The sequence below is a fragment of the Macaca thibetana genome, chromosome 8 (genome assembly GCF_024542745.1).
Source record: "Macaca thibetana thibetana isolate TM-01 chromosome 8, ASM2454274v1, whole genome shotgun sequence".
In the NCBI taxonomy this organism is placed as follows: domain Eukaryota; kingdom Metazoa; phylum Chordata; class Mammalia; order Primates; family Cercopithecidae; genus Macaca; species Macaca thibetana.
Genome location: NC_065585.1, coordinates 103278878 through 103293441, shown reverse-complemented (window position 1 = coordinate 103293441; position 14564 = coordinate 103278878). Strand labels below are relative to the sequence as shown.

General features: G+C 42.7%; 1 protein-coding gene and 1 pseudogene across 9 annotated transcripts in view; one reads left to right on the top strand and one right to left on the bottom strand.

Annotated features, from left to right (window-relative positions):
• The window catches only part of IDO2 (indoleamine 2,3-dioxygenase 2), a 71741-nt gene that overhangs the window by 42766 nt on the left and 14411 nt on the right, over positions 1-14564 (top strand). For 6 of the 9 annotated variants that reach the window (XM_050801344.1, XM_050801339.1, XM_050801340.1 and 3 more), the window contains one exon: positions 1301-1418. In XM_050801344.1, coding sequence (XP_050657301.1) covers positions 1301-1418 — 118 coding nt within the window. Of the gene's footprint in view, positions 1-1300; positions 1419-5646; positions 5712-14564 lie in introns of all 9 variants that reach the window. The other 3 variants (XM_050801341.1, XM_050801345.1, XM_050801346.1) reach the window with 1 other exon arrangement.
• On the bottom strand, positions 8462-9123 carry LOC126961578 (nuclear transcription factor Y subunit beta-like; annotated as a pseudogene).

Genomic DNA, 14564 nt, shown 5'->3' with positions numbered 1-14564 from the left:
TTTTGTTTGTTTGTTTTTTGAGATGGAGTCTTGCTCTGTCCTCAGGCCAGAGTGCAATGGCATGGTCTCAGCTCACTGCAACCTCCGCCTGCCAGGTTCAAGCGAATCTCCTCCCTCAGCCTCCTAAGTAGGGCATGCCACCATGCCTGGCTAATTTTTGTATTTTTAATAGAGACAGGGTTTCACCATGTTGATCAGGCTGGCCTCAAACTCCTGACCTTGTGATCCACTTGCCTCGACCTCCCAAAGTACTGGGATTACAGGTGTGAGCCACCGTGCCCAGCCAACACTACCTCCCTTGATAAGCATATGTTGAGCACCTACTGTGTCCTCAATGGGGTGACCCATTGCTGGTATATTATAGCACTTTCTTTCTCTCTCAATAGTTAAACTCCATGGTTACTTTAGTTTTCATCCATGTGTTTAGTGCATTGGAAGACACAGAATCAAATATCGGCCTTCTAAATATAGTTCAGACGAAGTAGAGACTCAAGGAAGACAAGGAAGTCTTCCCAGCAGAGGGGGTTCTAGAGCTGGGGGCTCTGTAGAATCTGTCTGTGTATTAGTCCATTTTCACGCTGCTATAAACATACTACCTGAGACTGGGTAATTTATAAAGGAAAGAGGTTTAATTCACTCATAGTTCTGCATGGATGGGGAGGCCTCAGGAAACTTACAACCGTGGAGGAAAGTGAAGGGGAAGCAAGAACTTCTTTACAAGGCAGCAGGAGAGAGAGAGAGCAAAGGGGGGAGCTGCCAAACACTTTTTTACCATCAGATTTTGTGAAAACTCTCCCTCGTATCATGAAAAGAGTATGGGAGAACCCGCCCCCATAATTCAATCACCTCCCGCCAGGTCCCTCCATTAGCATGTGGGGATTACAATCCAAGATGAGATTTGGGTGGGGACACAGAGTCAAACCACTTAAATCTGACTTTATATGAGACTTTTTCGGAGCAAGGATGCCCCAGTTGGAAATGCAGAAGTAGAACTGATCATAATATGTGACAAATCTGAGAGACGAAAGGAGTAAAATAATAGTACTCAGGCCCTTGGGAGGTGCAAGAAGTAACTGTCAGCTGAAATTCCTGAAACACAAAACTAGGGGTCTGTCTGGGAGGTCCCCAGGGAGCTTCTGGCTGTCAGGCTGACACCACAGTGGATCTAGCTTAGGATGTTCCCAGGAAGTTCTGACAAACTGTCCAGTCCTCCTCTGGGTTCCCACAGTATGAAGCTTACTCTGCCCGCATGGACTTTAAGGAAGTGCTAATAAGTTGTATACATGAATCTCATTCCCAGGCTCTTGTTCAGGCCGTGAATGCTATCTTGCAGCCCAACCAGGAGGCCCTGCTCCAAGCCCTGCAGCGACTGAGACTGTCTATTCAGGACATCACCAAAACCTTAGGACAGATGCACAGTAAGATGCCTCCCATGCTCCTGCACAATCCCCCAGGGGTCCTGGGCTCTGCTTGGGGAAAGGGGACCTGGAGACCAGGCATGTCCTGAAGGGGTGACGATACATTCATCCACCAGATGACGCTGATGGACGATCTTTCTTTTAGGTTAAGCGCATGTTATCTTGGAGAGCTATTGTCACAGCTTTGTATTCTCCCTCTCCTTTATATTCTCCCGTGATTAAGATGGTTTCCCTTCTGCAGTGGCCAGACATTTCTTAGGCATGTTGAGGTCTTGCCTGAAGCTTGAGAGGAGGGGATGGGATGCACAGCAATGTTGGTTGCGCATGCCCCATCCCGCAGTGTTACGTACGGCAGAGAATTTGTCTACACTCTCTAATGCCCCTTTTATTCTAACCTCCTCTGTTGGTTCCTGAGATGTCTGACCTTGGTTTTAAGCCTTGTCTAATGGAAGGCCTGTGCTCCCTTTCTGTAGCTAGGGCAGGCTGAGTTGTCAAAAGTAAGTTGTCAGAATCAAAATGGAGTCACTTGTGTTGAAGAAAAAATTTTAAACCTTGACAAATAGAGCTGGGGAAGGCTATAAAGAGAGAGCTCCCATGCGTAAATGCTTGATAACAAAATCTTTTCCAAAGGACTGAAAAAGTCACCACCTTGCACAAAGGCCATCACACCTTACACACACCCAAAAATACTTACACAATGGCATCTGCCCAGCAACTGCCTTTCCAACGTTGGCCTTGTGCCACCCTTTTATTGATGCCCATAGCCAAGGATAATGATCTCAAAACATTTATGTAATTGTCCTCATTTTTCCTTTAAAAACATGTGTCTTCCTTTATCTCTCTGAATACCCACATGGTTTATTGCGGCACACGTATTCCCATTGTAATGCCCTACACCAGAATAAATATCCTGTTCCATTAGGGAGCCTCTCCCTGTTACTCTGGTTAACACAGGCATGGTCAGTTACGGGGCCCAAACTTCCTGGACCGGTTGCAAATCTTATTCTGGTTATTGCATTCAGTTTCCAAAATCTGGGAGGCTCTTCAAATTCTTCTCTCAGAGCAATCTGAAGAACGTATTAGGAGGGTGTGAGAGAGGAGTGCGATTTCCTAACAAGAGAAAACCAGAGTCTAAGTATCCTTTTCCCTGAATCCTGCTGAAATCCCTGAAAGAAAGATTCTGGGAAAAGAGAGTGTTTATAGGAAGCAGGACAGCAGGGAGGAAGAAAGACGCTAGGTGGTGCCGAGTTTTATTATCCTGTATTTAAAAAGTAAATATAATTTGTCATCCCAGCCTCTCAGTACTAGCAGAAATCTATGTGAAGTCATAGGATTAGGTATTATTTCCATTCCACTTCCTGGTTTTATATTTTATATTTTTATTTTCTCTATTTCCTTGAATTTTAATTTTAAAGCCCTCATGATCACATCAGTAGGCCTTCCGCCAAACCAGTCCCCTAAGTTGTATGGTGGCTTTGCCAAGCTGAAATGAGATGAGATGTGTTTTAGCTTTGCCAAGAAAGCCTAATATCCATCACTCAGGATATCAAGGCTATTAGGGAGATAGTGCAGGTGTCTTCAGATCACGTGGATGAGCACAAGGAAGTAATTTTGGAAGATTATGAGAAACCTTCCACCAGGTCCCAGTACATGTAGCAGTAAGACGGTGCACTCAGTGTCTGACTGTCACAGGCTTTCCTAGGGCTCACTTTCAGACTCACTTTTGTGTGTATATGTGTGTGAGATGGAGTCTCACTCAGTCACCCAGGCTGGAGTGCAGTGGCGCGATCTCGGCTCACTGCAACCTCTACCTCCTGGGTTCAAGCGATTCTCTTGCCTCAGTCTCCCTAGTAGCTGGGATTATAGGCAGGCACCACCATGCCCAGCTAATTTTTGTATTTTTAGTAAAGATGGGGTTTCGCCATGTTGGCCAGGCTGGTCTGGAACTCCTAACCTGAGGTGATCTGCCCACCTCGGCCTCCCAAAGTGCTGGGATTACAGCTGTGAGCCACTGTGCCCAGCCCAGACTCACTTCTTAGGCCCAGGCCAACCCGCTGTGCTCTCCTGCTCAGCCTCTGCAGGAGGTCTCATTGTCTGAGGAGGTCCCAGGGCTACTGCCCTTGTTTTCCCAAAAGGCACATTTTCCCAAGCAGACATAATTTCGTTTCAATGTTTTACTCCTAGTCACATTCATCTATATGGAGAAACAGCTGAATGGATTGGACTGCATTTTCTAAGGATGGCCCCATGCCATCCTGCACGCTCCTCCACAGTGTGGCCTGGGCATTCCTTTCATCCAGGGGTGGACTCTGTGCTCCTGCTTGTGATATGCGTGTCGCCAATATAATGTAGTAGAGGGAATAGCACCGACTTCTGAGGCAAGACTAGAAAAGGTGATGCAGGTTCTACCTTGTGTCCTGAGCCGCTAGGTAAAAAGTCCACCTACCCTGACACCACTATGCTGTGCAAATGACAAAGGCAAACCACATCAAAGAGCCATGTGTGGGTTCCCCAGTTGGCTTCAGCCCAGGAGTCAAGGTGCCTTCAGATGGTTCTGGGCTCCCACCCCAACTTATGTCCCATCTTGAAGTCTTCCCAACTGAGGCACCAGCCCTGTGGAGCAGAGACAAGCCATTGCCAACTTGTCTCGTCCAGACTCCCCATCAGCAGAACACAGTGGTTGCTTCACGCCCCTATGTTTGGAGTGGTTTCTTTTTTTTTTTTTTTTTTTTTTTTGAGACGGAGTCTCGCTCTGTCCCCCAGGCTGGAGTGCAGTGGCCGGATCTCAGCTCACTGCAAGCTCCACCTCCCGGGTTCACGCCATTCTCCTGCCTCAGCCTCCCGAGTAGCTGGGACTACAGGCGCCCGCCACCACTCCCGGCTAATTTTTGTATTTTTTTAGTAGAGACGGGGGTTTCACGTGTTAGCCAGGATGGTCTCGATCTCCTGAACTCGTGATCCGCCCGTCTCGGCCTCCCAAAGTGCTGGGATTACAGGCTTGAGCCACCGCGCCCGGCGTTTGGAGTGGTTTCTATGCAGCAATAGTAACCGCAAGAAATGAAGTTATAAAAATAGTAACAAACACTAGAAATTGCAAGATTTAAGGAATCACATGAACGCTCCAGGCATTGCCTCTGGTTTGTAATTATTAACTTTCTTCTGCATGATAAATAGAGCTTGGCTAGACTTTTTCCCTCTGCTTCCATTCCCCAAAATGGAGCATACCAAACAATAGCTTCTTTTCGAGCCCAACTTTAGCAAGAGTCATGAGCTTGAATCCCTTCATCCATAACTACTTCCGTCCAGGCATGTAGACCCCTTCACACTCAGGGCTGAGTAGAAAACGCCCGTTGCAGACTGCAGTGGCATTTTGGAGAGCCACCCTCCCGGTACCTGAATCCCAAGTCCTTTTCCAGCTTTTCTCAGTTTTGTACCGTGCTCACTTCTGAGTGGAAGACAGAACCAGCCCGGTCTATTTTCATAAACTGCCCCCATAAGGCAGAAGTCCATACGGTACTAGAAACAACCAAATCTATGTCAGCCTGCCACCACCTGCTGCCTGTCAACCGTGTGTGTCTGCAGGAGCTGCGTCCAGTCCTTCTTTGGAACTGGTTTCCAGGGACTCAGCCAGTTCTGAGTTTTCTGACTCATTGGAAGATTAAACTATTTTCAGACTTTCGAGTGCTCAGATTTTTAAGAGATGTGGTTTTTTTTTTGTTTGTTTGTTTGTTTGTTTTTTCTTTTTCTTTTTCTTTTTTTTTTTTTGGCATGCTTACTGATAGACCCTGTTCTCTAGAAAGTAATGTTCTTCTCGGAAAAGGTGAAGGATACTTTTCTCCCCCAAAAGTCATGGAAATGTTTGCCTTTATTTACTTCCAAATTAACAGAATCTCCAGCTTTTGCTTGACCCATTGGCACATTGGCAGTGTTAAGAATTTTTTCTTTTAGCAGTAATGAGGAGTTGAGGGTTTCTTTCTAACAATTTAGTGTATGCATTTAAATCAGATTTCTTATTGAGTAAATTGGGGCTAAGGTTTAGTGTGAAATTCTGCTACTGTTCCCTTCTCATTAGTTCACTTGATATCATGGAAAGATTTTCCATCTTAGCCTGGGAACTTATTTTGTCTAAACTCAATTGGAAAGTAATTAACACTGAGATTCTTCTTTAATACATTCTATATGATAATAAAATCATACAAACATTTCTTTCTTTTTCTTTTTGACCTAGAAAAGATGTTCACAGCCCAGACATGGTGGCTCAAGCCTGTAATCCCAGCACACTGAGAGGCCAAGGTGGGTGGATCACATGAGGTCAGGAGTTCGAGGGCAGGGTAACCAACATGGTGAGACCCCATCTGTAGTAAAAACATAAAAATTAGCTAGGCATGGTGGCGCATGCCTGTAATCCCAGCTACTCAGGAGGCTAAGGCAGGAGAATCACTTGAACCTGGGAGGTGGAGGTTGCAGTGAGCCGTGATCCTGCCACTGCACTCCAGCCTGGGCGACAGAGTGAGACTCTGTCTCAAAATAAATAAATAAATAAGAGATGTTCACAATATATTGTTAAGTGAAAAAAGCAGGTTACAGAACTTGCATAATATGAGCACATTTTGATAAAAATATACATATTTAGCAAAAAAGGATAAATGATGTTTATTAAAATATTTACATTGATTATTTCAACACAGAGGATGGTAGTTGATTTTACTTAACTTCTTCCCTCCTTTTTTTCAATTTGAACTTTCTATAATGAAGATTGTTTCTTTTTTTGTTTTTCTGGGATGGAGTTTTGCTCTTGTTGCCCAGGCTGGGGTGCAGTGGCGGGATCTTGGCTCACTGCAACCTCCGCCTCCCTGGTTTAAGTGATTCTTCTGCCTCAGCCTCCCGAGTAGCTGGGAATACAGGCATGCGCCACCACACCCAGCTAATTTTTTGTATTTTTAGTAGAGACAGGGTTTCTCCATGTTGGTCAGGCTGGTCCTGAACTCCTGACTTTAGGTAATCTGCCTGCCTCAGCCTCCCAAAGTGCTGGGATTACAGGCGTGAGCCACCATGCCTGGCCTGATTATTTTTTAAATAGGGTTAGAAAGTGAGGAAGTTATTAAACTCCAATTAGCCCAAATATGCCCCAGAGGGTCCTTCTGGCAGAGTAAATGTCTCTGTTCAGCCTGAATCTGGGAAATTGTTCCTACCTTACAAACTGGAGTATCCTTCAGAAATGTCATTCACTCAAACTTCCTTTTAGGCAGACTGCATAATAGCAATTTTTGATATTAACTATTAAAAAAAAAGTTCAGATTAATTAACACCAAAAGAATAATTGAGAAAATACAAATCCTCACTTTAAAAAAGAAACAACCAAAGTAAATACTAAAAAATTATACCATGTTATATTATCTAAGCTTAGTTTACTGCAAAGATCAAGAACACACTAGCAGTTGACGGCTTCTACTCACACTGTTCATAGCCACTGTTCCAGCCATTCCCTCACCCATGCAAAAGGTCTGTACACACAATGATGCCTGATGGTACACTAGGAACCTTCACATTTCAATTAAAAGGTAAAATGAGAAGATTTACCATCAGCCTATAAAATTCTTTTTCTTCTTCTTCTTCTTCTTTTTTTTTTTTTTTTTTTTGAGATGGAGTCTCGCTCTGTTGCCCAGGCTGAAGTGCAGTGGCGTGATCTCGGCTCACTGCAACGTCTGCCTCCCAGGTTCAAGTGATTCTCCTGCCTCAGCCTCCCAAGTAACTGGGATTACAGTTGTGCACCATCACACCTGGCTAATTTTTTGTATTTTTACTAGGGACAGGGTTTCACCATATTGGCCAGGCTGGTCTTGAACTCCTGACCTCAAGTGATCCATCTGCCTCGGCCTCTCAAAGTACTGGGAATTACAGGCGTGAGCCACCGCATCCAGCCTAAAATTCTTCTGAAGGGTAATAGTACTTGAAGATATGGTTTGAAGAAAAAGTTATATACTTACTGAGAGGGCACCATTTTACAAGCACTAGAACTACATTAAACTTAAATGAATTCCAACACTCTTAATAATGTAACTCAATAACAAGTCTAGAGTTAACAAAAGCTCCAATAACTAAAACTACATTAACAGGCACAATGAACATTGTAAACACCGTTAATCGGCAATAAGTTTAATAGGCCAGACAATATTTGCTTCTGCATTCACATTTACTCAGTTATACTGTTGAAAAATGGTGCTGCTCGAGCTATGAATGCTTTACAAAGGAAATCATTTTAATAAATACAGTATATGCTAAAACTCTAACTAAACTAACATGCAAGATATATAACCAGGACAAATACAAATTCGCAATACAAACAACTTGTATTCAAAATGAACCCTACCTTTATATTTTATTAAAAGGGCAGACTTTATGAATTAACCCAGCTGCTTCCTGAATTACAAAAGTGGCACGACTCAATATGAAAGTAAGAGACTGTCTACAAATTTCTGACGTAATAAATTGTAATACACAATGCATGCAGGAGTCTTATAGAAGAATAAACTCTCCTAGGAAATAAAAATATTTTATACTTTTAAAATCCAAAGTTAAAAAAAAAAAATCATTGCCAGATGCGTTGACTCACGCCTGTAATCCTAGCACTTTGGGAGGCCGAGGCAGGATCACTTGAGCCCAGGAGTTTGAGACCTGCCTGGGCAACATAGCAAACCCCATCTCTACAAAAAAATACAAAAATTAGATGGGAATGGTGTTGAGTGCCTGTGGTTCCAGCTACTCAGGAGGCTGAGGTGGGAGGATGCACCTCAAGGCTGCAATGAGCCAAGGTCACACCATTGCACTGAAGCCTGGGGACAGAGTGAGACCTTGTCTCAATCAATCAATAAATAAATATCATTTATGAAAAAGATTCTCTAGTCAGAATTAACACCTCAACTAGTCAAGCATCAGGAAGTTACATTACAGCTACTTAATATACAAAGGGATACCTTTTTCACCAGTCATTGTCTTCTGGTATTTCTATTCCAGAATCACACACTCTCACTTCCCTAAATTCCTCACCCCATCATTTCTTCAGAGCCTGGAAACAGAATTTGTCGAACACCAGAAATCTCTTGCTATGGTGGTATATAAACCATAACATTTGTTGTTGCCCAGCGGCAGGTATGAAGCCGGCTGGTGACTGGCTAGCAAATGCCTATTCTGTAAGCTCCTCACTTAGCCCATCTGTAGCTCTGACTTCTCTACCAATTCCCTTCTCTCTTTTCATAGCCTCTCTGAGTTTCTGAAGGGATAATTTCAGAGGTTCCACATAACTGTCGAAGCCTACGGCAGACACGGCAAAGAGAAGATCCTCTCCACTGGTCATTTCCGTTTCTCTTGGGGGCATCTTTCAGTTACCTCAGGTGTTATAAAGCTGATGAACGCACATACACATTCTTGAACACTTTCTTGGGCATTTCCCGTTTGAGATATGGCATGTTTCATTATCCCAGTGACATGTGCAATCAAAAAATGTATATTTTGTTCTCTGCAACTTTCTTTTGAACCATTTGTATCTTCATGACCATTCATGCTGTCCTCACTGTCATCATGAGGCTGTATAACATAATGACTCCTCCAGTGCAGTCTTCGGAAATTCCCGGTGCAGAAGCACATGTCATACAGCGGTCCCCATTCATCTCCAGTGCAGCTCTGGCTGGCTCCCATGTCTGATCAGCTGTTTGGTTGGACAGAAAATGACTGCAAGGGAACCAGTTCCAGTGTGGAGCTCTGCTTCCAGGACTCAGATTCCCCTCCCTCCCATGTTAATGCTTTTTTTCTTCTTCTTCTTAATTTTTTTTTTTTTTTGGACAGAGTCTTGTTCTGTCACCCAGGCAGGGCAATGGTATGATCTCGGCTCACCTCTGCCTCCTGGGTTCAAGCATTTCTTGTGCCTCAACCTCCTGAGTAGCTGAGATTACAGGCGTGCACCACCACACCCAGCTAATTTTTTTGTATTTTTAGTAGAGATGGAGTTTTGCCCTGTTGCCAAGACTGGTCTCAAACTCCTGAGCTCAGGAAATCTGCCTGCCTTACCCTCCCAAAATGCTAGGATTACAGGCGGGAGCCACCATGCCCAGCCCCATGTTAATGCTTCTAAAGTTTGTCCTCACTCCTTTAGAAATTGCTTCAGTACATCCTTTAAGACTTCCTCTAGTGAGTGGCTGCTGTTGGTAAACTCTCCCCTCCAAAAGTTGCCTTATTTCTCCTCAATTCCTGAAGGATATTTTTGCTAGCAGCTATATTCTTTTAAATGTTGAATATATCAGTACAATAGCTTCTGGTTTCCATGGTTGCTATTGAGATGTTAACTGTCGGTTTATCTTTCTCCCCTGACTACATGTACAAGTTTCTCTGTATCTGTCTACTTTTTGAGTTGTTCAATTTGTTGGCCTTAGGCTTCGTTCTCCTTCTTCTTCTTCTTAATTTTTTGAGACGGAGTCTTGCTGTGTTGCCCAGGCTGGAGTACAGTGGTGCGATCTTGGCTTGATGCAACCTCTGCCTCTCTGTTCAAGCGATTCTCCTGCCTCAGCCTACCGAGTAGCTGGGATTACCAGCACCCGCCAACACGCCAGGCTAATTTTTGTATTTTTAGTACAAACAGGATTTCACCATGTTGGCCAGGTTGGTCTCAAACTCTTGACTTCAGGTGATACACCGCCTTGGTCTCCCAAAGTGCTAGGATTACAGGCATGAGCCACCACACACGGCCAAAATTGTTAAACTTTTTATTTTCTTCCTCAAGAGGATGAGAAGAAAGGTCAATTGTAAGCTTTAGAAGTCTTGCCCAATAGCCAATCTGAGAATATTCTCCATAAACATTCACTAGAAGCAGCCAGTGACCAAGGGTTGCTTTTGGTAAGAAGAATTGATTGTTGGGGTCAGGAATGGAAGGAAAGCATACTTCTCCTTAGATACTTCGTTGAACTTTGTAAATTGTGTGCCAAATGCACATCGTACCTAGACTTCATAGATTAATTTCTTTAAAAATAATCAAAGATAATTTTTTAAAGACTTATTTAATTTAAGGTGATTATAAAACATCCAGTAGAAATATGAGGCTTTAAAGTAGGAACTGGCCAGGTGTGGTGGCTCATGCCTGTAGTCCCAACACTTTGAGAGTCTGAGGCAGGAAGATTGCTTGAGCCTAGATGTTTGAGACCAGCCAGGACAATATGGCAAGACCCTATATCTACCAAAAAAAAAAAAAAAAAAAAAAAAAAAAAAAAGGCTGGGGATGGTGATTCATGCCTGTAATCCTAGCACTTTGGGAGGCTGAGGCGGGTGGATCACCTGAGGCCAGGAGTTTGAGACCAGCCTAACCAATATGGTGAAACCCCGTCTCTACTAAAATTACAAAAATTAGCTAGGCTAAGTAGTCCCAGCTACTTTGGATACTGGGGCAGGAGAATCACTCAAACCCAGGAGGTGGAGGTTGCCATGAGTCAAGATTGCACCACTGCACTCCAGCCTGGGGGACAGAGCCAGACTCCGTCTGAAACAACGACAACAACAATAACAAAAAAGAGAAAGAAAAAGAAAAATTAGCTGGGTGTGGTGGTGCATGTGCCTGTAGTCCCAGCTACTTGTGTAGCTCATGTGCGAAGATCACTTGAACAAAGGAGGTTGAGGCTGCAGTGAGGAATGATGGCGCTACTGCACTCCAGCCTGGGTGACAGAGCCTGTCTCAAAATCAATCAATTAATAAAAGTGAGAATGGCACAAAAGAGATACCATTTGGTGGTCATGACCATGGCTTGTCTAGTTCAATCTGCTGGAGTGGATTGTGCATCTGCAATGCCTTGCCCTGTGTGTCAGTAATGAAGCATTGGCCACGTGACTTTTTGAGTGGGTTGGTAGTTAGTGAACGTTAAGAATGTCATGTAAAAAGACTGGAGTCATTCTGAGTGTGAGGTTTTACAGCACTGACTCAAAGCAATGATTTTCTGAGTTTTGCATTGTTTAAAAGCTACTTCCCAGTGTAAAACCTAAATTTCTGCTCCTGAAAAGTTTAAAAAGCAAGTTTCCTGCGGTTTCCTCAATAAAATAATAATAATACTAATGGCACAAAATTTTCAGGAGATGAAGGTAAATTAATCAAGAGCAGACATTATATTTTCCTTGAGATTCATGTGGGTTTAAAAGGGAAAGCTACCTGACCAATATGTTTTGTGTTTTGCTGGACAATGAGAACAGGGACATTGGAAGACATCTGGCCAGGCACTAAATGGAGCTGCCATTTGGGCAGAAGTTTAATCCTTGGTATCATTTTTCTACTTCACTAGAAAGTCCCATGGAAGGAAAAGCCACATGGGGAGGCTTCATCACGTTTATGTGTAGATCTTCTGGGTTCCCTGCAGGATAATGTCATTGGCTTTTAGGAACCACCCTTCTTAGCCAAAATGCACACATTACATGTGAAAGCAAGGGTTCTCCTCCTTCACCAGCTCCGTGCTGGTAGAGGAGGAAGTTCTCTACTTCATATTCTCTCAACAGTCTTCAGCGTCAGCTCCCACAATACACTGATATTCTTCAAGATAAATCAGCTGGGAGTATGAAAAGAATATCAGATTCAGAAGCAGAATATCTAGCTCTAACTCCATTAATAGCTGTATAACCATTATAACTATGCTGTATGCTATTCTGGGTCCTATTTTCTTGTGTGTTGTTGTTGTTGTTTGTTTGTTTTTTATTTGTTGTTTTGTTTTTGAGACAAGGTCTTGCTTTGTTGCCCAGCCTGGAGTACAGTGGCACAATCATGATCATAGCTCATTGCAGCCGCAGCTTCCAGTTCCTGGGCTCCCACAATCTTTCCACCTCAACCTCCCAAAGTGCTGGGATTACAGGGAGGAGCCACCATGCCCAACTTCTATTCTTTTTAAAAATCAAATATTTAATTATATAGAATATGGAATATATAAGTTGAATATATAGAATAATTGGAAAATAAACACCCTCATATCCAACTTTTACCTTAAGAAACAGATTATTACCAAAAACTGTTGCAACCTTTTGTGTTGTTTTGATCTTCATTCTCCCAAAACATTTCTTCCAGGTGTCATCATCTTGATTATTATATTAATCATCCTCCTTCACTTTTGTATGCTTTTGCTATTACAAAAGTATTCCTAAACAGCATATTTTCATATTATTTTGTTTTGTATGGTTTTGAAGCTTGTCTAAAAAAATTAAAATGTATGAGTTTCTTCCTACAATTCTCCTATTTCACTAAGGGTCATCCACATTAGTCGAATAGACATAGCACATTTTCACCACTATACAGCATCATTTTGTACAAGTAGACTACAGTTTACTTATTCTCCATTTATTTCTGTTTGTTTGTTTGTTTGTTTTGCTATGAAAAGCGATATCGTTACATATGCTCATGCCCATAGCTACAAGTTTACATATTCAGGTTTTCTGTAGAGTGGACACCGGGGAGTAGAATTGTTCGGCAGGACTGTATGTGCATCTTTAATTTTACTGGCCAACACCAAATTGTTCTTCACAATGTTTGAACTAAGTTGAAATTCCACCTCCCCATCACATTTAGTGTTGTCAACTTCATTTCTTCATTCACTAATTCATTAATTCAGTCTTTTATTTATTTGTTTATTGCTAGTCTGGTAGGTGTATAATGGTGCTTCATCATGGTTTTACTTTGCATTTCTCTGATTTTCCTTTTAAATTTTTTTAAAATTATTTTTATATAGAAACAGGGTCTCACTATATTGCCCAGGCTGGTCTTGAACTCCTGGCTTCAAATGATCCTCCCACCTTGGTCTTTCAAAGTACCCAGATTGATTATAGGCGTGTGCCACTGTGTCCAGGTGATCCGCCTGCCTCGGCCTCCCAAAGTGCTGGGGTTACAGGCGTGAGCCACCGTGGCTGGACGTCTTTCCTCATTTGTATGTTAAATAGGCTTTTATCTTACCTGTTGGTTTTAGTAAGACTTTTGGACACTCTGGAGGCCGATTTTTGTTAATTATATGTGTTGCAAATGTTATGGTTCGTCTTATGCCTTTTGAAAGTAAAAGTTCTTAATTTCAATATAGTCAACCTATCAATCATTTGTAAAAGTTTGTGGTTTAAGAGGTCTTGCATAAGGTATTATTCCATCATCATCAGTCAGAAATACATTTTTTTTTTTTTTTTTTTTTTGAGACAGAGTCTCATTCTGTTGCCCAGGCTGGAGTGCAGTGGCTCAATCTGGGCTCACTGCAACCTCTGCCTCCTGGGTCCAATGATTCTCCTGCCTCAGTCTCCCAAGTAGCTGGGATTATAAGCATGCGCCACCACACCAGGCTAATTTTTGTATTTTTAGTAGAGACAGGGTTTCACCATTTTGCCCAGGCTGGTCTTGAACTCCTAAACTCAAGTGATCCACCCACCTCAGCCTCCTAAAATGCTGGGATTATAGGTGTGAACCACCAGGCCTGGCTCATAAATACATGTTTATGTATTTTCTTCTAAAGTTGTTTTGTCTTTCATTTTTAAGTTTTTAATTCACATATAATTACCACTTACTACTTATAATTATCTGTAAGTAGTATAAGAAATAAATTATAATTCCCTCCTAGGAATAAGCACAAACCTGCAATATTAGCACAGTCTTATGTCATTTTTTCTAAAATGAATGGATGTGTTTTCTAGGCTCTCTGTTCTGTTTCATTGTCTGTCTTTCCCTGCAACAATATCATCTGCCTTAAACACTCTAGTTTTATGGTATTCCTCGTTTTCAAGTAGAGCAAACCGTCACCTGGCTTTTCTCCTCCAGCATCGCTTGTGCTATCCTGGACTAGGACCTTCATAGAGACTGTTAGAATCATCTAGCCAAGTTCCATTTTAAAAATCTATGTCGGAGCTGGATGCAGTGGCTCACACCTGTAATCCCAGCACTTTGGGAGGCCGAGGCGGGTGGATCACTTGAGGTCAAGAGTTTGAGACCGGCCTGGCAAACATGACAAAATCCCTTCTCTACTAAAAATACAAAAATTAGCTGGGTGTTAGGCGCCTGAATTCCAGCTACTCGAGAGGCTGAGGCAGGAGAATTGCTTGAACCCTACAGGTGGAGGTTGCTGTGAGCCGAGATTGTGCCACTGCACTCCAGCCTGGGTG